General features: G+C 38.1%; 1 protein-coding gene across 1 annotated transcript in view; it reads right to left on the bottom strand.

The window, feature by feature from the left end:
* Positions 1-27,901, bottom strand: part of LOC146966178 (reversion-inducing cysteine-rich protein with Kazal motifs-like) — a 79,032-nt gene that overhangs the window by 10,024 nt on the left and 41,107 nt on the right. The window contains exons 4-17 of the mRNA XM_085763979.1: positions 21,579-21,615; positions 20,332-20,417; positions 19,190-19,237; positions 18,140-18,173; positions 16,678-16,875; positions 15,210-15,477; positions 14,249-14,422; positions 10,120-10,332; positions 8,441-8,577; positions 6,411-6,554; positions 4,824-5,012; positions 2,713-2,832; positions 1,419-1,590; positions 694-883 (exon numbers count right to left, since the gene is read on the bottom strand). Of these exons, the coding sequence (XP_085620105.1) occupies positions 694-883; positions 1,419-1,590; positions 2,713-2,832; positions 4,824-5,012; positions 6,411-6,554; positions 8,441-8,577; positions 10,120-10,332; positions 14,249-14,422; positions 15,210-15,477; positions 16,678-16,875; positions 18,140-18,173; positions 19,190-19,237; positions 20,332-20,417; positions 21,579-21,615 (2,010 nt within the window). The remainder of the gene's footprint in view (positions 1-693; positions 884-1,418; positions 1,591-2,712; positions 2,833-4,823; positions 5,013-6,410; positions 6,555-8,440; positions 8,578-10,119; positions 10,333-14,248; positions 14,423-15,209; positions 15,478-16,677; positions 16,876-18,139; positions 18,174-19,189; positions 19,238-20,331; positions 20,418-21,578; positions 21,616-27,901) is intronic.

The raw sequence follows: 27,901 nt of genomic DNA, 5'->3' as shown, positions 1-27,901 counted from the left end.
CAGGTAACTAGTAACTGTAGTGGATTACATCCTGACCTGGCAGCGTCCCATGATTACTTTATACCAGGTAACTAGTAACTGTAATAGATTACTCCCTGACCTGGCAGTGGCCCATGATGACTATTTCAAGAGGTAACTAGTAACTGTAATAGATTACTTCCTACCTGCCAGTGGCCCATGATTACTTTATACCAGGTAACTAGTAACTGTAATAGATTACTTCCTGACCTGGCAGTGGCCCATGATAACGTTTTAACAGGTAACTAGTAACTGTAGTGGATTACTTCCCAACCTGGCAGTGGCCCATGATTATTTTATACCAGGTAACTAGTAACTGTAATAGATTACTTGCTGACCTGGCAGTGGCCCATGATTACTATTTTAAAGGGATAATTCAACATTTTGGCAAATTGGCCCATTGCTATAGTTCCTATAGTTTTAGCAGTAGGTTCGTTAGGTAACTAGTAACTGTAATAGATTACTTGCTGACCTGGCAGCGGCCCATGATTACATTTTAACAAGTAACTAGTAACTGTAATAGATTACATCATGACCTGGCAGTGGCCCATGATTACTATTTTAAAGGGCTAGTTCAACATTTTGGCAAATTGGCCCATTGCCATAATCCCTATAGTTTTAGCCGTATAGGTTCGTTAGGTAACTACGTAGTAACTGTAATAGATTACTCCCTACCTGGCAGTGGCCCATGTAGGCCAGCGTTTTTCCCGCCTGCTGCAGGTGACACACGCTGAGGTGCACGAGGCCGTCGGTGTCGCACGCCGGCTCCACGCTGTTCTTGTCGCACGACGACGGACGACCGACGCACTCGAACTGAGGACAGTCGGAGGAGTCGCTCAGACACACACGGTACCGCGGCACGCACCTGGAGAGACACACACACACACACAAAATAACACAGTGAACATCAAACATCTGTCGCCACGGAGACCACAGGGAAACAGGAAACCTTCAGAATAAAAGCCTGATTCTGCAACGTCGAGGTAAACAGGAGGAGAGGGAGAAGTATATTTTTTGTTTTTTTTGCCTTTATTCGACAGCATAGTGAGATGGACAGGAAAGGGGGAGGCAGAGAGAGGGGGACTGACATGCAGGAAAGGTCTGCCCGACGCGGGACTCGAACCGGGGACACCTGCGTTGAGGACTGTAGCCTCTACATGGGGCGGCCGCCTTAACCACTGCGCCACGCACCACCCCGGAGGAGAGAGAGAAGGAGAAGGAGGGGGGTGTAGAGCCAGTGCACTATTTGGATTCGTATTCGTAATCGGGAAGAAACCGGAAGTGGGCGCACTGACTTCAGCCGAGCTAGTGCTACGCTGCACGAAATGCTCGAAAAGCTCCCGAATGATGAGGAGAAACTTCGGACAGAAAAGAGGAGCAGCAGGAGGAGGAGGTGCTACCTGTGGCTGCGGGGACAGGGCTTGGAGGAGCAGGCGTTGCCGAGGCGACACTGTCCGAAGACGAACTGATGATCCTTGAAGCCGAGGCAGCGAGCGACGCACGCGCTGGGATACGTCCGACCGTTGGAGGAGCAGACGGGGATGAAGTGATCAGGACAGCTGCAGGGGAGGCCTGAGGAGGAGAGGAGGAGGGGGGGGGGGGGGGAGGAGGAGGAAGAGAGAGATTATTGATTATTAACATAAAAGTTCTGACTTTTCCACTTTAAACTCATTTTACAAGAGAAAACAGGAAAATTTCAAAATAAAAGCCTGATTCTGCAACGCCGAGGTAAACAGAGGAGAAAAGGAGGAGAAGGAGAGAAGGAGGAGAGACAGAGAGAAGGAGGAGAGGTGGCGAGATAGGAGAGATGGAGGACAGAAGGAGAATACAGCTTGACCAAAAGCACTTTTCCTGTTGTACCACTCAGGAAAAGTGAACTTCCAACTCTTATACCTCCTTTGCCAAAGCTCTTAAGGCAAAACCAGACCTGTGATGATGAAGTCTAGAGGTGTATGTTCGCCTGATTGGTTGATTGTATGGGGCACCACTCTGTATTCTTTTTTTTCTTTTCTTTTCTGTATTGTGTATACATAAACATATGTATCTCAATTTCATACAATGGTGTGTACATCATACATTTATGTATACAAACTTTGTGCAATATTGGACACACATCTGACTGTGCAATCGTGTGTTATGGGATAGTGCAATTTAAGTCGATCCTGCACTTTATTGGGGCATTGTGCAATCAAATTAAATTCAATCTTGCACTTATGCACTCGTCACTTTAGCACACAGCACTTTAACCAGCACTGTGGCACTTTATAACTTCTCAGTAACCTGTTGGTCCCCTTACCCACTCTTTTAACCGTCTATGGTCAGTTAACTGCTGGTTTATGTTTGTCCTTCATATATGTTGTGTGTAAGATGTCAAAGTGTTTTGTTGTCCTAGTCCTGCCTCTTGTACTTTTTACTTCTTGTACTTTTTATCTTCATTGTTTTTTATGTCTAACATCAACCTGCTAATGGGACTGGGGATGGAAATGAGCCACTTGGCTACAATCCCACATATTTACATGTCAATGCCCATCAATATGTGCTGTTCCCATTTTTACAAAAATAAATAAATCTCAATCTCAGATAAGGAGGAAGGAAGGAGGAGGAGAGATGGAGATGAGATGGAGGACTGGAGGAGGTGAGGAGGACAGAAGGAGGAGATAAGTAGGAGAAGGAGGAGGTGGTGGTGTGTTGTACCGGTGAAGTGCTTGTGGTCGTGGTCGTGGTCGGAGCTCAGACATTCCCTGGTGGAGCAGATGGTGTTTCCAGCAAAACAGGAGCAGGTGTGACAGTCGACTCTGAAGGAGGAGCCGTGGTCTACACACACACACACACACACACACACACACACACACACACACACACACACACACACACACACACACACACTGATGTTAACAGGTGACTGTGACCGTGTTGAGTCTGTGGAGAATAACTCCCTCTAGTGGTCAGGAGAGGAACTGCAGCTTGTTTAAACAGGAACTCTGTAGTATTTCCACCTTAAAGGGCCCATATTATGCAAAATCCACGTTCTCCTGGTTTTGTAGTGGTCCTATGTGTTACGTGGCCTTTCTATGACGCCTGGAGGTGAAAAAAGTCTGTTCTCTCACTTAATTGATTTCTACACTTTTTTGAGATCGTGTCGAATTGGAAGTGCTAGCAGACTTGACGTCAGGATGCGCTGAACTCAGGTGACTCCACCTCCCGGTACTTCCTTATCCTCCCTCTGGGCCAGTCTGGAAAAACGTGAGCTCCGCCCGCTGAGACATTTCCGTAACAGCGACAGACAAGATGAGAGGTTCAGAAACTTTTTTTTTTTTTCAAATCAATGCCCGACCACATCCCTATTCCCAATGTCAACACTGGCACATGTACCTGTAGTGAAAACCACACCCTCTCCCCGTGACAGGTGTGGAGTGGACGTGGTTTACACATCTTATTTGCATTTCAAGGTGCAGACACAGAAATGACTCGTTCTCAGGAGAGCTCTGGAGAGCCACTTTTAGATTACTGAGATGTAGAGCTGCAGATTGATTTGGGGACAATACACTAGGAATACTATATGGTTGGACAACTTAGACCCATATGAAATAGTTGAAAAACAGCATAATATGGGACCTTTAATTCTTTAGTATTGCCACTTTAACTCTGCTCCAGTTGGTATCCCAACTAATAAGACTACACTAACTTTTATTTTTTTGAAAAATTTTACCACATTTTTCTAGAAATGTTTAAATGTTTTTGGAGAAATTGTACCACTTTTTTCCCCAGAAATTTCTCTATAATATTTCCAAAATTTCATTCAGCCATTGGCCCTAATTTGAAAGTAGCCTACATTGACTAAAAAAGTGACGTTCTTCAGTCTCAGAACATATATATTTGTGTATTTCTGGTGTTTGTTTCAAAATTTTGCCCAATGGAGGAGGGTCCGTGGTCTAATTTGTGTCAATTTAGGGTCATTGATGTAAAAAAGTTTGAGAACCACTGTTGTAGATGATAAATAACACTTCGTTGAAATCAAATGCACATGGAGGAGAGGAGGGTTAGAGACATAGAGGAGGAGAGACCAGACTTGTTACACTGCAAAAACTCAAATATCTTACCAAGAATATTTGTCTTATTTCTAGTCAAAATGTCATTTCTAGTCAAAACAAATCTCATTATACCTAAAATAAGACTCATCACATAAAAAGGAGCTTGTTTTTAGACACTTTTTACTTCTTTCAAACATATTTTCACTTGAAATAAGTAGAAAAATCTGATAGTGGAGCAAGTTTTTCTTTCTTATTGCGAGCACAAAAAACTTGCTTTCACTGGCAGATTTTTCTACTTATTTCAAGTGAAAATGTTTTTGAAACAAGTGAAAATGATCTAAAAACAAGTTAATTTTTAGATGACGAGTCTCATTTTAAGTGGAAAGAGATTAGTTTTGACTAGAAATGAGACATTTTGACAAGAAATAAGACAGATATTCTTGGAAAGAATTTGAGTTTTTGCAGTGTAGCCTACAAAGAGCTGGTTCAGACCTCGGCTCATATTCACAAAGATTCATAGGAGTAAGTTTTGCTCTTATTGACGTAACTTTAAGAAAATCTTATATTACTGTTTGTGCTCGAACTGATAAAAGATTAGGTTTAGTTTTAGTAAACTGTCGACTTCTGAGTCAATATCCCTCATTAACATAAAAAGATTAAGTGAAATGAAACTCCATCAGTTTCTCCACAGGAAGTAACGACTCAGTTTCATTTATTTCCTACACCAGAGTGTGTGTGTGTCTGTGTGTGTGTGTGTGTGTGTGTGTGTCGTACTCTTCCGCTGCCCCCCCACGCTGCAGCTCTTGCTGGTGTCGACACACGGCATCTCCACGCAGTTCTCCAGGCGGCCGCTGGCGCCACAGCTGCAGACCTCGTAGCATCCCGACGGCCCGGTCCGCGTCGGCACCTGGATACGAGCGTCCAGCTGCACCAGGAACTCTGAGGCCTCGCCCAGCTTACAGCCTGCACACACACACACACATAAAAAATAATAATAATTTAGTAAACTGAAATAAAAAACCAAAAAAGGAGAACTCCACTGCAAAAACTCAACATCTTTCCAAGAATATTTGTCTCATTTCCAGTCAAAACTAATCTCATTCTACTTAAAATAAGACTCATCACATTAAAAAGTAGCTTGTTTTTAGACACTTTTTACTTCTTTCAAGCAGATTTTCACTTGAAATAAGTAGAAAAATCTGATAGTGGAGCAAGTTTTTCTTTTTTATTACAAACACCAAACACTGTCAGATTTTTCTACTTATTTCAAGTGAAAATTTGTTTGAAACAAGTGAAAATGATCTAAAAACAAGTTCATTTTTAGGTGATGAGTCTTATTTTAAGTGAAAAGAGTTTAGTTTTGACTAGAAATGAGACATTTTGACAAGAAATAAGACAAATATTCTTGGAAAGATCTTTATCACCCTCCACCTCCTCCTCCTGCACTGCAAAAACTCAAGATCTTTCCAAGAATATTTGTCTTATTTCTTGTCAAAATGTCTAATTTCTAGTCAAAACTAATCTCTTTCCACTTAAAATAAGACTCATCACCTAAAAATGAACTTGTTTTTAGATCATTTTCACTTGTTTCTAACAAATTTTTACTTGAAATAAGTAGAAAAATCTGCCAGTGAAAGGAAGAAGTGTTTTGTGCTTGTAATAAGAAAGAAAAACTTGCTCCACTATCAGATTTTTCTACTTATTTTAAGTGAAAATCTGCTTGAAAGAAGTAAAAACTGTCTAAAAACAAGCTACATTTTATGTGATTTTACGTATAATGAGATTAGTTTTGACTAGAAATGACATTTTGACTAGAAATGACATTTTGACTAGAAATAAGACAAATATTCTTGGTAAGATTTAGAGTTTTTGCAGTGTAACTCCAAACTCCAGGTATCAGCGCTTATCTATCTATCTATCTATCTATCTATCTATCTATCTATCTATCTATCTATCTATCTATCTACTTCTTATATTGACTGTATAATAATCACTCTGCTTCTTTTTCCTTCTCATTCTTGTTATCATTTAATTGTTTCATATAGTTTTTGCCTTTATTTGTAACAAATGTGGTCTTTATTTATTGTTTTAATGGGAGAGGTTTTCATTTGAGCCCTTTTAGGTTTCATACAAATTTGGGTTAGTTCATCTTTGTAGGTAAATAAAAACTATTATACTAACTAATTCCTCAAAAATAAAACTAAACTAAATCTGCGTAATCATTAGTTGAACTCACTAAAACTAAACTGAAATAAAAATGCAAACTGAAAAAACTAAAGAAAAAAGAAAAGAAAAAGAAAAATGTTAAACTCTAACAACCGTCACACACACACACACACACACACACACACACACACACACCTGGGACACACAGGTGCGGCTGACAGTTGAGCTCGTCCAGACAGCCTCTCCGGTTCACCTGACACAGGTGGTTGCTAGGACACGGGTTGGGGTTACAGGGATGGATCACCTCCTCCACGATGCTGTTGCCAAGGGAACTGGGGGCTGGAAAAAGAAAGGATCAAACCCTCAGTTTGTGTTGTTCAGAACTTTTTAGTCGGATCAGGAAAACTTTGATCCAGAACATCAGGATTATTCTGATCCCAGATGTTTGGTGGATTCAGGAACAAAATGTCATTTAAATTAAATTCAAACTTAAATTCAAACTACATTTATAATGTAGTAGGCTTTAAAAACATTTATTGATTTATTTATATTTTGCACCTGATTTTTAAACCATAACAGTGATAAAGTCAATCAAGTTAATTTTTGATTATCCCACAAATTAAGACCTTTTCCCCAAATACTGGATAATTACATCAAATTTCAAGTTATATTATTAAATATTCACAATGTATTTGACTAATGTACTGTTTATTTGCTTGTTTTAAAAATATATATATATCTACAGTACATAGCCAGACCGGATAAGAAGTCACACAGTCACATTAAACACTCACAATCCAACCTGGATAAAAGTAAAGATGGATTATTGATTATTGATCCTGGATGGGAAAAAAAGGGATTTCCAAATCCAGATTATTTTGATTCAGATTAAACCTTTTGAACACCTGGAGCCCTGATGATCAATAATCTATAATCACTGTGACCCACTGGAGCTTCAGCCTCGGTGTTGTTCTGCCCCCTGGTGGCAGCAGATGAAACCACCTGCAGGTCCGACTCCATCATCACATACAGAAACTTAAAGGGATAGTTAAACACTTTGGCAAATTGGTCCATTGCCATAATCCCTATAGTCATAGCAGTAGGTTCGTTACCTTTAATTGTCGGTGCAAGTTATTTTTCATGGAAATTCATGCAAAACCACTGATGCACGTTGCCTTCAGGGACAGTTATTCATCAACAGTCTCTGAATTTCCCTCTAAAACAACTCTGTGTGGTAACGTTGTGTTATTATCTCATAGCGTGGTGAATGTGCAGCTCACAACTTGTCCACCAGAGCGTTGTGGAGTTGTTGGATTGTGTATTTGATGAGTTTGAAACTGAGAAATCCCATAATGAGCCTCTGTAGCGTAGCTCTGAGCAGCTCACGGCTCTGCTCCGCCGTTCTAAAAATAGCTTGCACCGACAATTAAAGGTAACGAACCTACTGCTATGACTATAGGGGTTATGGTAATGGACCAATTTGCCAAAATGTTCAACTATCCCTTTAACATATAAACGTCTTTAAGTCGTGGCTTTAATTAGTTTTTGTTACAGGTTACAGAGTGAGTGAGCGCTGGTTTGTCCTGATGCCCCTGAACCCCCCGCGGCGGCAACTCACTGAGGTATCGGTGCAGCGGGATGCAGCGTTCAGGGGCACTTTTTTCTAGAACGTTTTTAACTTTTTTTGTTTTGAGAAATCTTACAACTTTTTGCTAGATTAATTTTTTTTTACTTTTATTTTTTTGAAAATTTTTTGCCACTTCTTACTAGAAAATTTTAAACTTTTTTTTTTTTTTTGAGAAATCTTGCCACTTTTTTGTAGTTTTTTTTTTTTTTAAACTTTCATTTCTTTGAGAATTTTTTACCACATTTTTTTTTTGGAGAAATTGTACCACTTTTTCCCCAGATATTTGTCTACAATATTTCCAAAAATTCACACTGTTGGCACTAATTTGAATGTACATTGACTTTAAAAAAGTAACTTTCTTCAGTCTCAGAACAAATATTTGTGTATTTCTGGTGTTTGTTTAAAAATTTTGCCCAATGGGGGTCCGTGGTCTAATTTGTGTCAATTTAGGCTCCTTGATGTCATCACATACAGATACTAGTGTACATATAAACGTCTTTAAGTTGTGGCTTTAATTAGTTTTTGTTACAGGTTACAGAGTGAGTGAGCGCTGGTTTGTCCCGATGCCCCTGAACCCCCCGTGGCGGCGGCGACTCACTGAGGTATCGGTGCAGCGGGATGCAGCGTTCAGGGTCGTCGATGGGAGAAAGCAGCTCACAGATCCTCTCTGGGGTCTGACCCTCATGGAAACGCTTCCTGTCCCCACACTGAGTCAGGATGTCCACGCAGTCCGACCTGACACACACACACACACACACACACACACACACACACACACACACACACACACAATAACACATCAGTAACACACACATATACACACTGGGGCAACTAACAACAAACTGAGACGAAGAGAAACGACTCAACAGTAAAAACACAAATTTGCTGAGTCACTGTTGAACTGATTTTCCAGCCGTTAGAGGCTCAACACAAATACAAACATGAACGATGCAACTTTAAGCTTCCAGACCATAATAAACAGCCAATATGAAAACATAAACTTTGAAAAATAAAAATGAAACCGGAGCTTTTTTAAAGATTCAAGTGCAAATCTGCTTCAGAAAGAAAACTTAATGAATCAGATCATTAATATCCATCGTGCTAATTCAGAACAACTCTACTTCACTTCTAGAAATTAAAATAACGTCTTGTAAAGGAGTTTTTACAGTGTAGATCTGCACCTTCAGTCCGTCTTCTCCCCTTTAATGAAACCAACTGGTGTTATTGTGTATTTTATATTGTTGGAAAGTCTGATTAGTGATTAGTCGCCTTTACAACGAGGTTCAACTTGTGAGAATCGTGCGTTTGTGATATGAGCAACACAGTTAAACGTGAAAAAATGTGTTGAAATCCTCTGTGTTAAAATCTCCTGCGGGTGTTCACTCTTTTATATAGATGGGTCAGTGACAAATAAAAAAATGTTTTAAATGATAAAAAACTGTTTTCAAAGCCTCAGATTTGTTAAAATGTAAATTTTATATTCATGTTTGTTTCATATAATGGCATATAAAACCTGAATGTCCTGAAAATGTCAAATGGTGCAGCCACAAAAGCCATTTTATCCTCCTACAGCGGATTTAAATGTACTTAAAAGTATACTTAAAACATTACATTGTAATAGATTACTTGCTGAACTTCTGTATTTGAATTTTAATGCATTTTAGCAAATCTGAGCAGGACTAAAGTAACTAAAGTTATTCTAAAGTCTGGGGTGGACAATCTATCTATCTATCTATCTATCTATCTATCTATCTATCTATCTATCTATCTATCTATCTATCTATCTATCTATCTATCTATCTATCTATCTATCTATCTATCTATCTATCTATCTATCTATCTATCTTGTTTCATTGGGTTTTATTTTACTTTGCAGCACTTGGGAAACCTTTGTGTTTATTTAAAATTGCGCTTTATAAATAAAATGGATTGGATTGGATAAAAAAAAACAACAACTTTTCTTCTTAATAATGAGTCAAAATATTGTAAAATTTGTCAAGAAACTTAGTGTTAAATTGCAAAAGTGAATTACATTTATTCCACATTTGCATCCAGATTTATTTCCCTGTATATAATTATCAAATTTATATGAAAAGATACCGGTTACACCATTTAACACTGGGTTGCATCTCCTCATTGACCCATATATTCATTGGTTTTGTCTTTGTCTAACTGTAATTTGCTTTGTGGAGATGGAAATAAGCCCTTGAGATAAATCTGGCATATCATTACATAACAAACCATTATTTACAAGTAAATTCATGAATGAAAACGTACTTGCAGATGACGCTGCCTCTGAACTTGCTGTGGCAGGGTTTGATCTGCAGCGAGCAGGCCACGGCCTTCCACATGTCGGGAAGACACTTGCGGATGTCGAGCACCGGGATGTTCATGAACGGCATCTTGATGGTGCCGTTGGACCACAGCTTGATGTCGTTCATGGCTCCCTGGTCCGACTGCACGTTGCAGCTGCGGAACAGCTCCGTGGGCCTGAGGACGCACAGCACACATCTGGTTAACGCTTTCAAAATAAAAGACTTAAAGAAATACATCGGAGAAGTGTTGAAGCTTGTTTTGTACATTGAACCAGTTTGTTTCTGTGTTTATTCCTCTGATTTAAAGATGTGCAGTCTGTGGCTCTTTAACTTATCTATGATATCATCTCTGACATGAGAAATCTATCATAGAACAACATAAAAACATGTAGCTTTTGTTTTAAAACCACACATACAGCTCTCTGCCAACAGGTCCAACACTGGAAACACTCAATCAGGGTTTCTGCAGGTTTCACCAACTCAAATTTAAGATGTTTTAAGACCTTTTTGGATGAAATGCAATGCTTTTATCAAACAAATGTACAAAGGAAATGCAGAGTCACTAAATTACTGGCAAAGTAAATTGGCTGCAACATATAAATTGTGCGTTTGTGCTCGTTTGTAGTCAAAAATACATTCGATAAAGCACAATGAAGTGTTGCAGGAGCATTTGAGGTAAGAAAATTAAGACCTGTCTAAAATTATTTAAGACTTGAACACAATACTTTAACAAATTTAAGACTTTTTAAAGGGATAGGCAGAGTTGTTTTAGAGGTAAATTCATGCAAAACCACTGATGCGCGTTGCCTTCAGGGACAGTTTTTCATCAACAGTCTCTGTATTTCCCTCTAAAACAACTCTGTCTGGTAACGTTGTGTTATTATCTCATAGCGTGCTGAATGTGCAGCTCACAACTTGTCCACCAGAGCGTTGTGGAGTTGTTGGATTGTGTATTTGATGAGTTTGATGATGAGGGAAACCAACGGAGAAATCCCATAATGAGCCTCCGTAGCGTAGCTCTGAGCAGCTCACGGCTCTGCTCCGCCGTTCTAAAAATAGCTTGCACCGACAATTAAAGGTAACGAACCTACTGCTATGACTATAGGGATTATGGCAATGGGCCAATTTGACAAAATGTTGAACTATCCCTTTAAGGTCTAAATACCTAGACTGTTTTTAGGCTTTGACCCTGAGAGAAAAACCTTGTCAACAAGTCAAAGTCTCTATTTTCTTTGGAAAATAAATCCTCAGATGTCTGATTGGTGGGTTTGGTCTCTGGCGGTGACTCAGCTAATTGGTGGTTTAACAGGAAGAGAAGCTGCAGGGTGTGGCTCTTCATCATCATCATCATCACACTGGCTGCTCTGTTTATCCTGCGTGTGTGTGTGTGTGTGTGTGAAACTCTGGATTCCTGAGTGGTCAACAGCATTTTTTTATTTTTTTAATTCAAACCAGCTCTTGGTCGTGTTGCAATCAGCTGCTGATTCGTATTAAAAACCACTTCCTGTGTTCGGTAACAACAGAGAAATAAAGTTTTTTTATTTGTATGTTTTTATTTTCCGCCTCAGAAGAAGGAAGAAAAGGAAAACAAACAAACGAGGAACGAACGAGAATCAGACTGAAACTCGTTTGTCACATCATCTATCAGCTGTTATGAACCGGCTGCAGTGTGTCGTCACGGCAACCAGGGGGCAGAGTAGAGCAGAGCGGCCGGCTGTTAAAGGATGGATTCACTGCAAAAACTCAAAATCTTTCCAAGAACATTTGTCTTATTTCTTGTCAAAATGTCTCATTTCTAATAAAAACTAATCTCTTTCCACTTAAAATAAGACTCATCACCTAAAAATTAACTTGTTTTTAGATCATTTTCACTTGTTTTAAACTAATTTTCACTTGAAATAAGTAGAAAAATCTGCCAGTGAAAGCAAGTTTTTTTGTGCTTGTAATAAGAAAGAAAAACTTGCTCCACTATCAGATTTTTCTACTTATTTCAAGTGAAAATATGTTTGAAAAAAGTAAAAAATGTCTTAAAAACAAGCTGCTTTTTAATGTGATGAGTCTTATTTTAGGTATAATGAGATTTGTTTTGACTAAAAATGACATTTTGACTAGAAATAAGACAAATATTCTTGGTAAGATATTTGAGTTTTTGCAGTGAAGCATGTGAGAGCCTCCATAAAGAGAGTTTATCAAACTAAACACCAATCAAAAAACTAATCTTTTTCCACTTGAAATAAGACTCATCAACTAAGATTTTGAGTTTTTGCAGTGTCCATGTGTGTGTGTTTGTGTTTGCCTGAACTCCAACTCCCACAATGCCGCAGTGTGAGCTCCATCCATCACATCATCACCATCCGTAGTTTCTTAGTGAACGATAAACAAACAGCTACGTCGTCGTCGTCATGACACCCGAACCCGACAGGAAGTGTTCGGTGTGACGACGTAAAACAAACTGCTGAGTGTTTGATCATGTTCGGTCTCAGCAGGACACACACACACACACACACACACACACACACACACACACACACACACACACACAGCGGTGGTGTGTGTGAAGTTTGTTTTCATGTGTGTGTGTGTGTGTGTGTGTGTGTGTGTGTCAGCGACGCCTTTGAAGCCCGCTCCGTTTGACCTTCGTCCTCGACCGTGGACAGCGAGTGAAACACCGAGCGGTCGCCGTCGGTCTGAGTCTGAGGCGCTTTGTGTTTTCACAGGAAGATTAAAACTGAGAAACGTTCAAATGCTGCTGCTTTAAACCTGTTTAAACCCGTTTAAACCGGTTTAAACTAAAATTAAAGCTTATTAAATTTATTGTTTTGGGCAGTATTCTTCTTTTTCCTCCTAACAAACCAACTGAACGTGCCACAGTTTTGCAACTTTAGAAACTTTTGTCCAATTAAATGCAGCACAAATGATGAAGTCATCACTTATTATCACTTATTAAAACGTATTAAATCTTTCTTCTCCAACAATTTTTTGCTCAATTGTCACCAAATTTGCTGCGACTGCATCTTCAGACCGTCCTCCACAAAGTTAACACCCCAATTTTTTGATATTAGCCTCCAGTGCATGAAAACGTTTGACTGTAAACATAAACCAGACAAAAAAATGATAAAATATTTAGCATTTTATATATTATACACTATAGTATATCGTTAACACAATATTTTGGAGTTGTGGTTGATGAAGTTTGGCAAATATGTTATGTTAATGTTTATTTTATTTGATATGGACTTCACAAATACATTGAGACTGTTCCAGTGGACAGACCAAATGCTTTGCTCGGGTGTGTTTAGCACTCCCAAATATCAGAATTTTATCTCAAAAACTGAATTGTTGAGAACATTTTGAATTCTGCCCTAATGGGAACAACTGGAGTCAATGTAAGAGTGGCATTTTTAAACATCACATTTCTCCTCTGAAGCAAAACACTTATCGTTAAAGGGATATGCCAACATTTTTTATTTTTTTTTCCGTGTCTTGCCTCACTCCTGAGTCCATGACCAGCAGATAGACACCATCCTTTCGACTGTGCGTGCAGTAACAAGGGAGATAGAGCCGTATCGCCGTAATTAGCTTAGCTCAAACACTGGAAGTGTATAGGTAGTGTTAGCCTGCCTCCACCTAAAGTCGCTAATTAGCTTAGCTCAAACACTGGAAGTGTATGGGTAGTGTTAGCCTGCCTCCACCTAAAGTCATCAGAGAAACTCTTCAGCAACCTAGCTTGAGTAGCGCCAAATTCGTCTGAACAAAATTATAAACAGCTGGTATTTAGACAAATTAACGACACACTGCTGATCTAAAGGGCTACTTTCTCACCTAAACATGTTTGAAATGTGGATAAAGTGATATATTTACAGAGTTTAGAGCTAAAATGAAATCAGTTTCGGCGCTACTCAAGCTAGCCGTTGTGACCAGCTGTTGTATCCCTTTAAAAACAAATCACCAACATTTCCATGCTGTTGGATGTTCTTGTTGTTTTCCTATTTTGTCTCTTGTTACTCAGAATAATAATAATTATTTAATCTCTCAGAAACATTGTGCGGTTGATGCGTCTGCAGCGGTGTCGGCGGTGTAACCGTGGTTACCTGTTGTTGAAGTTGGTGCAGTAGCCGAGGTCTTTGCAGCCGAGCTGACACGGCTCGCGGACGTCGGCCAGACAGTTGATGAGCTCGGCCTCCACCGGGTTGTACTCACACAGCTGGTCGAAGTCCTGCCACGTCTGGCTGCCCCAGTTGGTGCTGATCTCCTGACACATGTCCCTGCACACGCACACACACACACACACACACACACACACACACACACACACACACACACACAGTAACTGACCTGCTGCATTATAAAAGTAACTAACTACCAGGAAAAGTAACTATTGCATTACTTGCAAAAAATAAAATGCTCAAATATGTCAAATTACTTGGATTTCGCCCCTGATCCCATTTACGACTTTTTTCCCAACCAGTTGATGGACTGAAACAAATAACGCACTAAACTTTAACGTTTTTTTTTTTAACGTAGTGCCACATTATGTAATAATATATTGGATATAGTCCAGAGAACGACATCATTGAGGCGAGTCCGGTCACGTCCGCGTGCGTCGCATTAACGCGAGAGCGTGCAAAAACTCAAATATCTTACCAAGAATATTTGTCTTATTTCTAGTCAAAATGTCATTTCAAGTCAAAACAAATCTCATTCTACTTAAAATAAAGTAGCTTCTTTTTAGATCATTTTTACTTCTTTCAAGCTGATTTTCACTTGAAATAAGTAGAAAAATCTGATAGTGGAGCAAGTTTTTCTTCCTTATTACGAGCACGAAAAACCTATTTCAAGTGAAAATTTGTTTGAAACAGTGAAAATGATCTAAAAACAAGTTCATTTTTAGGTGATGAGTCTTATTTTAAGTAGAAAGAGATTAGTTTTGAGTAGAAATGAGACATTTTGACAAGAAATAAGACAAATATTCTTGGAAAGATTTTGAGTTTTTGCCGTGTACGTCTCATTTCCGTTCCACCAGTGTTTCCATCCCATAGCTGTTGGCCGTACCTGCAGAGCGAGGTGTTGGCCTTGGCGCAGCAGTGCAGCTTGGCGCAGTCCATCTTGGCGGGGTGGGGGGGGTCCACCTCGGGGTCCACCTCGGGGGGGTGGGCGCTGCCCAGGAAGCACTGCCACATGGGCTCCTGAGGGAGCGGCTGCGAGCCACACTCATGGATCAGACCCTCCATGATCTCGTGCTCCGTGCTCATGGTGCGGAGAATCCTCCGGCACGCCGTCTGGCAGTGGGGGGCCTCGGCCCGGTCGCAGCAGTACAGACCTGGGGGGGGCATGTACTTTAACATGTCTTTTTTTTTTTAAACTTAAATTTTGATTGACTGAGTGTAAACAACAAGGTATACATATAGATCCATGAATTACATTCCACGTGTGGAGCGGGGAAAAAATCTGATACAACTGAAAACAACAAAAAGAAAGAAAGTACAACAGTCGTGGCTACATTAAATTACTACTTTAACATGTTTAAAACACGTGTTTTAACTATTTTTATTAACTATTAACACTTTAACTGCTTTTATTCTCCATCTATCTATCTTGAAAATGTCGCCTTCACTTTAAACCTGTTTTTCTCAGAATCATCCTCCCAGAATGCTGAATTTGGAGAAAACACGCTGTATTCAAATGAGGACAACTAAAAAGTGGAACGTGCTACGAACTCACTCTTTCCTCTAGTGAAAGTAGAGAGTCTCCTCTTTCATTTGAGACATTCTGTGTCATTTTAGTCATAGCACAACACATCTTGTGGCTGTTTGAAAAGTCGTATAAATCCTCAAAAGTGCCGGCACTGGATCGGGACCAGTAAAATCATCGTATTCAGACGACACGCTTGAGGATGTGGATGTGTTAGTGTATGTGGAGACTCACTGTCGATGGGGCTGCGTATGGGGTAGGACTTTGTGAAGTTGGAGAAAACATGCCGTATTCAAATGAGGATAACTAAAAAGTTACTCACTCTTTCCCCTGGTGAAAGTAGAGTCTCCTCTTTCATTTGAGACATTCTGTGTCATTTTAGTCACAGCACAACATATTTTGTGGCTGTTTGAAAAGTAGAGAAATCCTCAAAAGTGCCGGCACTGGCTGTACACTGAGGGAAACAACTCAATCAAAATCATCGTATCAGACGACACGCTTGAGGATGTGGATGTGTTAGTGTATGTGGAGACTCACTGTCGATGGGGCTGCGTATGGGGTAGGACTTGGTGAAGTTGGAGAAAACATGTCGTATTCAAATGAGAATAACTAAAAAAGTGGAACGTGCTATGAACTCACTCTTTCCCCTGGTGAAAGTAGAGAGTCTCCCCTTTCATTTGAGACATTCTGTGTCATTTTAGTCACAGCACAACATATTTTGTGGCTGTTTGAAAAGTCGTATAAATCCTCAAAAGTGCTGGCACTGGACCAGGACCAGTAAAATCACACGCTTGAGGATGTGGATGTGTTGCTGTATGCTGAGACTCACTGTCGATGGGGCTGCGTATGGGGTAGGACTTGGTGAAGTTGGACACGCAGCCGAGCAGCTGGGGGCTGTGGCTCTGGCAGTACTCTCTGACGGCGTTGATCTGGGACACGGTCGGCGTGGAGTCGGTCCGGAAGATGGCCTGGCAGTATTCCCGGCAGGTGGTGTGGCGGCCGGCGTAGCTGCAGCACGTGGAGCCCACTGAGCACACACACACACACACACACACACACACACACACACACACACACACACACACACACACACACACACACACTTTATCTGACTGAACCGTGCAGTTTAACTTATTGTGTTTCATCCTGATGTCTAGACCTCGAAGGGTTGAAGAGATAGTTCAACATTTAGTCAAATTGGCCCATTGCCATAATCCCTATAGTCATAGCAGTAGGTTCGTTACCTTTAATTGTCGGTGCAAGCTATTTTTAGAACGGTGGAGCAGAGCCGTGAGCTGCTCAGAGCTACGCTACGGAGGCTCATTATGGAATTTCTTGGTTTCCTTCATCAAACTCATCAAATACACAATCCAACAACTCCACAACGCTCTGGTGGACAAGTTGTGAGCTGCACATTCACCACGCTATGAGATAATAACACAACGTTACCACACAGAGTTGTTTTAGAGGGAAATGCAGAGACTGTTGATGAAAAACTGTCCCTGATGGCAAGATCATTTTCACTTGTTTCAAACTAATTTTCACTTGAAATAAGTAGAAAAATCTGCCAGTGAAAGCAAGTTTTTTGTGTCTGTAAGAAAGAAAAACTTGCTCCGCTATCAGATTTTTCTACTTATTTCAAGTGAAAATATGTTTGAAAAAAGTAAAAAGTGTCTAAAAACAAGCTGCTTTTTAATGTGATGAGTCTTATTTTAGGTAGAATGAGATTTGTTTTGACTAAAAATGACATTTTGACTAGAAATAAGACAAATATTCTTGGTGAGATATTTGAGTTTTTGCAGTGTTGTGAGCTGCACATTCACCACGCTATGAGATAATAACACAACGTTACCAGACAGAGTTGTTTTAGAGGGAAATTCATGCAAAACCACTGATGCACGTTGCCTTCAGGGACAGTTTTTCATCAACAGTCTCTGTATTTCCCTCTAAAACAACTCTGTGTGGTAACGTTGTGTTATTATCTCATAGCGTGGTGAATGTGCAGCTCACAACTTGTCCACCAGAGCGTTGTGGAGTTGTTGGATTGTGTATTTGATGAGTTTGATGAGGGAAACCAAAAAAAGATCCCATGAGCCTCCGTAGCGTAGCTCTGAGCAGCTCACGGCTCTGCTCCGCCGTTCTAAAAACAGCTTGCACCGACAATTAAAGGTAACGAACCTACTGCTATGACTATAGGGGTTATGGTAATGGGCCGATTTGCCAAAATGTTGAACTATCCCTTTAAATGACCCGTTCACATGAAGCTTAATAAAAAATCTGTAAAAACTCACTTTCATTTTTGGTGATGCATTTGTAGAGAGAGTTCTGGAAGGAGGAAGGAGAAGAGACCAACGTCAACACACATGAAACGATGATGATGATGACACAGGAAATGGAGCTAAATTAACTAAAAGGTCTGAACAACAAACAGAGTCAATCTGAGCTGTTTCATTTCTATTTATTTTGTTTTATCTCCAAACGTCCAGAGACTCCAGGAATCTGTTTCATCTCCTCATCGGGAGGAAGAGGAGGAAGTTTCTCCTTCACTTTCAATCTTTTTTCAATTTAAGATGTTTTTCAATGACATTGTTTATTTTATTTTGAATTAATCAAACCTATAAAATAATCTGTGTGATTATTTTCCTCATGAGCAGCAGCACAAGAACTTAAAACAAATGTGTATTTTTGTTGCAGGTATATTATGACATTCACAAAGCAAGGAATTGAAAAGTTGTACAAGTAAAAGATAAGTGTCTACAAAAAAGAAGAAGGAGAAAGAGAAAAAGATAGATGGACGAGTGGTCTCGACTGCTATTTTGTTTGTTTTCTGGTCACTACAATGTTTCATCATCTTTAATATTTTGAAATAGAGAATAATATTGGTGTTGAAGTAAGCCAATGAAATTTGTAACAACAGAGAGGGGCAGGTATTATAAGTTTTCTTCATCCTGCTCCTTTTCATTCATGGTGACTGTGTACATTATGTAATTTTGTGCAACCTTGTGAAGAATGTAAACCATGAATGGAATAAACCAAAATGAAATGAACAAAGATGAGCAGGTGTTGGGAAAATAGTGATGACTGTTTAAACAATATAATATAATTTTCAATTCTTTTTTTAAAACTTGATTCTTTTTTGTATTTTTTAACTTTCTCTTCTTGTGCGACTATGAACTTCTTTTCATCTTGATACTGTATGTTGATATTCTGTGTGCAGCATTTTGGATGACTCTGGGTCTGAAATGTGCTACATAAATAAAGTTGCCATATAATATAATATAAATATTCACAGCAGTTATATGTTGAGAAATAAACAGGTGACTCTTCTTCTCTTCACTCACCTCTGTAACTTTTTTGCAAACTTTTGTTATGTCATTTTTGGACGAAGCCTGAGGAGAGAGAGAGAGAGAGATGAGATGAGAGCAGGTGAGTCGACCACCTGAGCACAGGTTTGTAATGTACAGTATATAGTGGCAATAAAGAATACATATTCACTCTACACAACTAAACAACACACATCAACAACACATGCATGATTTAAAAGTAAAATAACTGACGAGATAAGACAGCTCCGATTGAGAATATCATGTTATAGTTAAATATAAATATTTATATAGTAACTACAGGTGCATCTTAATGAATCAGAATATCATGGAAAAGTTAATTTATGTCAGTAATTCAATTCAAAAAGTGAAACTAACACATCATATTGATCCATTACACACAGAATGAAACATTTCATGTCTTTATTTATTAATTGTCATGATTATTAATGAGGACCTCAAATTCAGACCAATTTAAAAAAGCATTCTTATTATGGAAATGTCTTTCTGAAAGGTAACTTTGTCCATCTACTCAATACCTGGTTGTTGCTATTTGACTTCAACTACTGGAAATTGAAATAGATAAATAGATATTCTGATTTATTGAGATGCAGCTGTACATATATAGACACAGAGAACCCGTTCACCTCTCGTGTGTCAATGAATATGAGTGAATAAAGTTAAATAAAGTGTTTTTTTAAGTTTAGTTTAGTTTAGTTTAGTTTAAGTTTATTTCGGACATGTTAAAAGAAATAAAACATAATACAGGAATGGACAGACATAACATATAAAAACTTTGCAAAGACAACATATGAACAAAAAAAATAAAATAATTGAAAATAAAGGTAATTTGATTTTTTGTTTGTTTCATATCCAAAAAGGAGTGGGAAGAAGTAAAACTTATTTACTCCCACCCCTTATTCATAAATTATCTATCAAGTTATCTAGTCATTATAATCTATACAGTAAGTTAATTTATGAGTTATTTAACTGGATTTATTCTAATATATTATTATATTTATATACATATATATTTATTCTAACATATGATCACTAATCTTTATCTCTCTATATAGTCATATACATATAAAAACATTCATACATACAAATTTTAAAAGCTTATATATATATTATGTAGTGTTTTGCTGCCGGTCTCTCACCAGTTTGCATTCCCGGCGACACTCGGCTGAGATGGCGAGCTCGCAGCAGCCTAACCCCACCCAGCCCTCAGACTTCCTGGACACACCTGGGGACGAAGCAAACGCCACATGTTGAGTCTCTCTCATCATCAGTCTCTCTCTCTCTCTCTCTCTCTCTCTCTCAACTAGACTCCTCTGGCCGTCGGCACGGCAACCACAACAAGGTAACAACAACAGTCTGGAGCCGATCACCAGTCTGACAGGTAGATCTGTTCCCTCGCGGCTTTAAATGGTTCCCTGCTGCTGCTTCATGCACTGCAAAAACTCAAACATCTTACCAAGAATATTAAATTTTGTCTTATTTCTAGTCAAAATGTCTCATTTCTAGTCAAAACAAATCTCATTCTACTTAAAATAAGACTCCTCACATTAAAAAGTAACTTGTTTTTAGACACTTTTTACTTCGTTAAAGCAGATTTTCACTTGAAATAAGTAGAAAAATCTGATAGTGGAGCAAGTTTTTCTTTCTTATTACGATTTTTCTACTTATTTTAAGTGAAAATGAGCTTGAAACAAGTGAAAATGATCTAAAAACAAGTTAATTTTTAGGTGATGAGTCTTATTTTAAGTGGAAAGAGTTTAGTTTTGAATAGAAATTAGACATTTTGACAAGAAATAAGACAAATATTCTTGGAAAGATGTTGAGTTTTTGCAGTGTCCTCCTCCTCCACTGCAAAAACTCAAAATCTTACCAAGAATATTTGTCTTATTTCTAGTCAAAACAATCTCATTCTACTTAAAATAAGACTCCTCACATAAAAAGCAGCTTGTTTTTAGACACTTTTTACTTCTTTCAAGCAGATTTTCACTTGAAATAAGTAGAAAAATCTGATAGTGGAGCAAGTTTTTCTTCCTTATTACAAGCACAAAAAATCTTGCTTTCACTGGCAGATTTTTCTACTTATTTCAAGTGAAAATTAGTTTGAAACAAGTGAAAATGATCTAAAACAAGTTAATTTTTAGGTGATGAAGTGGAAAGAGTTTAGTCTTGACTAGAAATGAGACATTTTGACAAGAAATAAGACAAATATTCTTAGAAAGATTTTGAGTTTTTGCTGTGTGTCTCCATCTACAGGTTCAACCCCCCCCAGACTCCAGGGGTTCAGTCCCGTTACGTAAACACGACGGAGGCTCCGAGGGTTGAAACATTAAAGATTAAAGATTAAATGAGCGGGTTTAAAGCTGCTGCTGCTGCTGCTGCTGCTCACCTGGAAGAGTGGAGTTGATGCACATCCACAGCTCATTCTGCAGGACAGAGGAGAGGAAAGGGTTAACGATGACGCTTTATTAATAAACACAATGAAAAGTGACGTTACTCATCCACATGTTGGACTAAGCTGTTGTTATTCCTGTTTATCATTATTAGGACTATTATTATCATTATTATTATCATTATTATTATTAGTAGTAGTTGCACTCTGACCAATGGGACATGGGACAGGGACATATTATGACATCTTGCTGAGAGATGGATATGAGGACCATTATTATAACAAAGAGAAAGTGGAGATTAACGTATTAAAATAAATTATTTTCCAACAAAGTAAAGATAGATGGTATTAGATATTTGGGGTAAACCAAAACTGCGTACTTACTGTGAAATAAAACAGGTATTTGGCCCAGAAAACTATGTTTTGTATAATTTGTCTAAAAAGAAAAGATATGTCGGCACAGCAGAAGACGATAGGATTTGTAATTTATGTGCAGGGCCGTTGTATAAGGGAGAAAAGGTGATGATAACTCTAGGGGCCCAGCACCCAGTGGGGCCCATACAAAACCCCCAGTAGTCTAATCTTTGTATGACTGAATTATTCTGCTTAGACCCTGACTAATACTCATAGTACACTGTAAAAACTCATCTTTCCAAGAATATTGTCTTATTTCTTGTCTAAATGTCTAATTTCTAGTCAAAACTAATCTCTTTCCACTTAAAATAAGACTCATAACTTAAAAATTAACTTTTTTAAAAAGATCATTTTCACTTGTTTCAAACAAATTTTCACTTGAAATAAATAGAAAAATCTGCCAGTGAAAGCAAGTTTTTTGTGCTTGTAATAAGGAAGAAAAACTTGCTCCACTATCAGATTTTTCTACTTATTTCAAGTGAAAATCTGCTTGAAAGGAGTAAAAAGTGTCTAAAAACAAGCTACTTTTAATATGATGAGTCTTATTTTAAGTATAATGATATTTGTTTTGACTAGAAATAAGACAAATATTCTTGGTAAGATACTTGGGTTTTTGCAGTGTAATGCTGCATTAGCATCAAAACAAAGTATGCTAAACAATACATGATAATACATACGTAGTCTAAGAAAAAAAAAAACTGGAAAAGTTGGGGGGGGGGGGGGCACTTTAGTATTCTCTAAGGGGGCCCAGAATTCCTAGCAACGGCCCTGTTTATGTGACATCCAAGAGGTGGAGAATGAAATTCATTTTAGATTAGATTAGATTAGATGAGTTTATTTGTCCTTTCAAGGAAAATTGTTTTCACCATTTCGTACAAAGCGGCCTTGAGAAGTGCAAATTACATTAATTTACATACATTCCCACATTTCATACACCACAATTACATAGAGACATAAGAACATAAAACATAAGACATAAGACCCTGTACCCCTACTGTCCTTTCTATGACTCTATAAGACACAAACTGTTTAGTAAAGTAGATCCAAATAAGGAATGTGTGTGGTTAGACGATGCTGAGAAGATAAATCATCTTTTTCAGTTGAATATATTTGCATTTTCTTTATTTATTTCTTGAAAAGGCTTGGGCAACGAGACGAAGAGCGATGTATAGTTTTGTCATTTGTTCCTGCTGCAATCGTGTTATATAACACTTCTTAAAATGTTTTTTGTGTTCATCTTTCTTTCTTTTTTGTGTCATTGTTGTGTGAGCTACTGGACTAATTAGAATTTCCCTGCTAGGGATGAATAAAGTATTATTACTACTCTATTCTATTCTATTCTATTCTATTCTAGTAAGAACACACCTGTGTGGCAGCAACAGGAAGGACTGACAAATACATTTTTTGTATTTGTCATTAAATGTGTCTTGTAAACTCATATGGGATGGAGCACAGTGGTGACATGACACAGAAATAAATTCATTCATTCATTCATTGTAGTAGTTGTAGTAGTATTGGTGGTTCTTTTTAACTTTCTTTAGGGATTGTGGAAAATGTATTTATGGAGATGAGCTGCTGACCCCGACAGTGTTGTAGTGCTGTACTATATGAACTGCTTCTCTGTGTGTGTGTGCAGGGCCGGCCCTAGCATTTTGGTGGCCCCCTAAACAAGATTTTTGTTTGTGGCCCAAATCACTGGTTAAAACTGAATACAGACGTGTTTATCCCTCTGAGGCTTGAGGCCATTTTCTCCACTTTTACATATTTTCTTAAATGTATCTTTTTAAGATACTTGCAGATGTAACAATACTCAATAAGTGTTTTATGTCTAAATATTAGAACCTCCGCTGTAAGCACACTGAGGCCAGTTTGTCCTAGAACACTGTAGAAAGAAATAATTTAGGACAAATGCTGGAAATTTGGGGTCTGCTTTTTGAAAAATGTCAAATCCCTTGTGAAAACACTTCTTCAGTCATGAGAATGAACTGTTTTGGTGCTTGAAATAGGATATGAATACAGTAATAGATAAGTGTAGAAAACAAGTCTAAAATGACATTTTGTAAGATTGCTTTTTGAGCACAAATGTTGTCGTTCTGCCGTTCTATTTTCACCAAATGTCTCAAATGTGAGATAAAAGAAGCTGAATATTGACTTCACATTACATATAAAGCTCATAGCTGCACGTGCAGACCTCAGGATGTTTAAATGACTTGATGAACCCCGGTACCTTTCTGATCATGTGGCCCCCCACCTAACGGCTGTGGCCCTAAACAACCACATAGAGGGTTTATGCCAGCGGCCGGCCCTGTTGGTGTGTGTGTGTGTGAACGCCAATAACAGAGAAACAGCTATGCTGAGAAAAATGAACGGAACGATGTTGCGTTGGTCGAACCAAAAGCCGAAAAATCTACTGGTGGCGGATGTAATTTATTTGTGGCCGAGTCGCCACGAATAAATGAATGTTTGGGAAATATAATTATGTGTCTGTAGATGAATGTTGTCATAGTCTAAAATCCCACACACACATGGGAAACGTGGTTGTTACAGTAGCGTTGTAACAAAAAGTAGAAAAATATGCAAATATAAAACAAAAGAGAGAGATAAAGACATTCTGTTAGTGAATGAATAGAGTTATGTGCTGAATTATTTATAGGAGTAATATAAGAGTATATACAGGTATTTATATATATATATATATATACAGTGTTAATAGTTGGACATAAATAAAATGAATAAATAAAACTGTAAACTACACTGCAAAAACTCAAAATCTTTCCAAGAATATTTGTCTTATTTCTTGTCAAAATGTCTCATTTCTAGTCAAAACTAATCTCTTTCCACTTAAAATAAGACTCATCACCTAAAAATTAACTTGTTTTTAGATCATTTTCACTTGTTTCAAACTAACTTTTACTTGAAATAAGTAGAAAAATCTGCCAGTGAAAGCAAATTTTTTGTGCTTGTAATAAGAAAGAAAAACTTGCTCCACTATCAGATTTTTTCTACTTATTCCAAGTGAAAATCTGCTTGAAAGAAGTAAAAAGTGTCTAAAAACAAACTGCTTTTAATATGATGAGTCTTATTTTAAGTAGAATGAGATTTATTTTGACTAGAAATGACATTTTGACTAAAAATAAGACAAATATTCTTGGTAAGATATTTGATTTTTTGCAGTGTATATAAAACGCAGTCTGTTGTAGAATCTAACAGCAGCTGGAATAAATAAGTTCTAATATTGATGTTCAGTCACGTGTCTGTTCAGTGTTTTTCATACAAACGTGACACGTTCAAGTTCATGTTCATGTGGGAAAAAAAGGAGAAAGAAAAACATAAAGAAGAAAAAGAAACATGAACTTTTCTTCCTCTACAACTGAATTATTGGTTTGTAAAATTAAAACCAGGCCCTTTGATGTTACATACTGAACCATTTTACACAGATTCAATAAAGTTTTTCCAATTTATGACCTTTATATAAACTGTCTGTCTGTTGTAATTTCCATCTATATATTTACAGTACGAGGCCTTTAAACTGTCTATTATTAATATTATTATCATTATATTTCATATTTCAGGTGAAGTTGATGCTGAACTCTGTTGTTAAAGATTAAATATCTGTATGATGGGATATCGTGGGAATATAAAGTAATATAACAACATTCATCTCCAGCTCTGCTTCACATTAAAACCGCTCCATATAAATTCTTCTGTAATTAAAACATCTCATATCTGAGGCTGTTGTTGTCGTCGTTGTCGGCGGCGACGGGGACGGACGGTGGCAAATCATTTCCTGGTATGAGACTAATTGTCCAGCGGTTCGTTTCGTTCGTCGGTTTGGAGAAACATCTGTCGAGAAGCGAGAGAACTAAACGAAACGAACGGACGGACGAAGAGGAAGAGGAAGTGCACTGCAAAAACCCAAACTCTTACCAAGAATATTTGTCTCATTTCTTGTCAAAACTAATCTCTTTCCACTTAAAATAAGACTCGTCACCTAAAAATTAACTTGTTTTTAGACACTTTTTACTTCTTTCAAGCAGATTTTCACTTGAAATAAGTAGAAAAATCTGATAGTGAAGTAAGTTTTTCTTTCGTATTACGATTTTTCTACTTATTTCAAGTGAAAATCAGTTTGAAACAAGTGAAAATGATCTAAAAACAAGTACATTTTTAGGTGTTGAGTCTTATTTTAAGTGGAAAGAGATTAGTTTTGACTAGAAATGAGACATTTTGACAAGAAATAAGACAAATATTCTTGGTAAGATTTTGAGTTTTTGCAGTGGAGGAGGAGGAGGTGGAGGATGATAAAGATCTTTCCAAGAATATTGTCTTATTTCTTGTCAAAATGTCTCATTCCTAGTCAAAACTAATCTATTTCCACTTAAAATAAGACTCATTGACTAAAAATTAACTTGTTTTTAGATCATTTTCACTTGTTTCAAACAAATTTTCACTTGAAATAAGTAGAAAAATCTGCCAGTGAAAGAAAGCAAGTTTTCTGTGCTTGTAATAAGAAAGAAAAACTTGCTCCACTATCAGATTTTTCTACTTATTTCAAGTGAAAATCTGCTTGAAATAAGTGAAAAGTGTCTAAAAAGAAGCTGCTTTTTATGTGATGAGTCTTATTTTAAGTAGAATGAGATTAGTTTTGCCCAGAAATGAGACATTTTGACTAGAAATAAGACAAATATTCTTGGTAAGATTTTGAGTTTTTGCAGTGTGGAGAGAAAACAAAACAAAACACGACGACTCTGTGGTTCATCTTCATCTTCATCATCTTCCTCTTCCTCACACGTCGGAGCGTCCTGTGTGTGTGAATCCGTCTCGTGTTGCGTAAGAGCAGGACACATGTTCACATGATGGGATGGAAGGGAAACAGTCGCCGGCTGCGTCTAATTACTGGAGGAGCCGCTCTGACAGACGAGCATCCAACCACCAGAGCCTCCGCTGTGTAATTAACCACCGTGTGTGTGTGTGTCTGTGTGTGTGTGTGTGTGTGTCTGTGTATATGTGTGTGTGTGCGTGTGGTTGGACCAGGTGCTGCAGTATATTCTGGTAACCACGACGACCACCGACCGACCACCACTTCCTGTCAATGTCTAATGAGAGAGTTGGTGAAGTGGGTTTAATAAGTCGGACACACAGATACGATCACTGTGTGTGTGTGTGTGTGTGTGTGTGTGTGTGTGTGTGTGTGTGTGTGTGTGTGTGTGTGTGTGTGTTGGGTGGGGTTGACATTCATTCAACCATTAAAGGAATAGTTCACCAAAAAATGAAATTAACCCTCATGCTGATGAATACTCTGGAGTAGCCTACTACACTGCAAAAACTCAAAATCTTACCAAGAATATTTGTCTCATTTCTAGTCAAAACTAATCTCTTTCCACTTAAAATAAGACTCATCACATGAAAAAGCAGTTTGTTTTTAGACACTTTTTACTTTTTTCAAGCAGATTTTCACTTGAAATAAGTAGAAAAATCTGATAGTGGAGCAAGTTTTTCTTCCTTATTACAAGCACAAAAAACTCGCTTTCACTGGCTGATTTTTCTACTTATTTCAATTGAAAAGTAGTTTGAAACAAGTTAAATGACCTAAAAACAAGTTAATTTATAGGTGATGAGTCTTATTTTAAGTGGAAAGAGATTAGTTTTGACTAGAAATAAGACAAGTATTCTTGGAAAGATTTTGAGTTTTTGCAGAGTAGTTTTTTATTCCTCAAAGTGCATCTGGAGACCCGGGAGGCCGGTTCCTAGTCCAACCTAAACTTAATACGAGAGTAATAGGGCCCGACACAAAACAAAAACGTCCATAAAACTACACAACAACCATTTAATATTCCTCCACACTGCTCGTCCACTGCAATCCAAGTGTCCTGAAGGGAGATAGTCCAGAGTTTACTGGAAACTAC

This window comes from Trachurus japonicus, chromosome 20, assembly GCF_045865225.1.
Source record: "Trachurus japonicus isolate A0001 chromosome 20, Traja_1.0".
In the NCBI taxonomy this organism is placed as follows: Eukaryota; Metazoa; Chordata; class Actinopteri; order Carangiformes; family Carangidae; genus Trachurus; species Trachurus japonicus.
The sequence above is the reverse complement of the archived record's forward strand: the minus strand, read 5'-3'. Positions and strand labels throughout refer to the sequence as shown.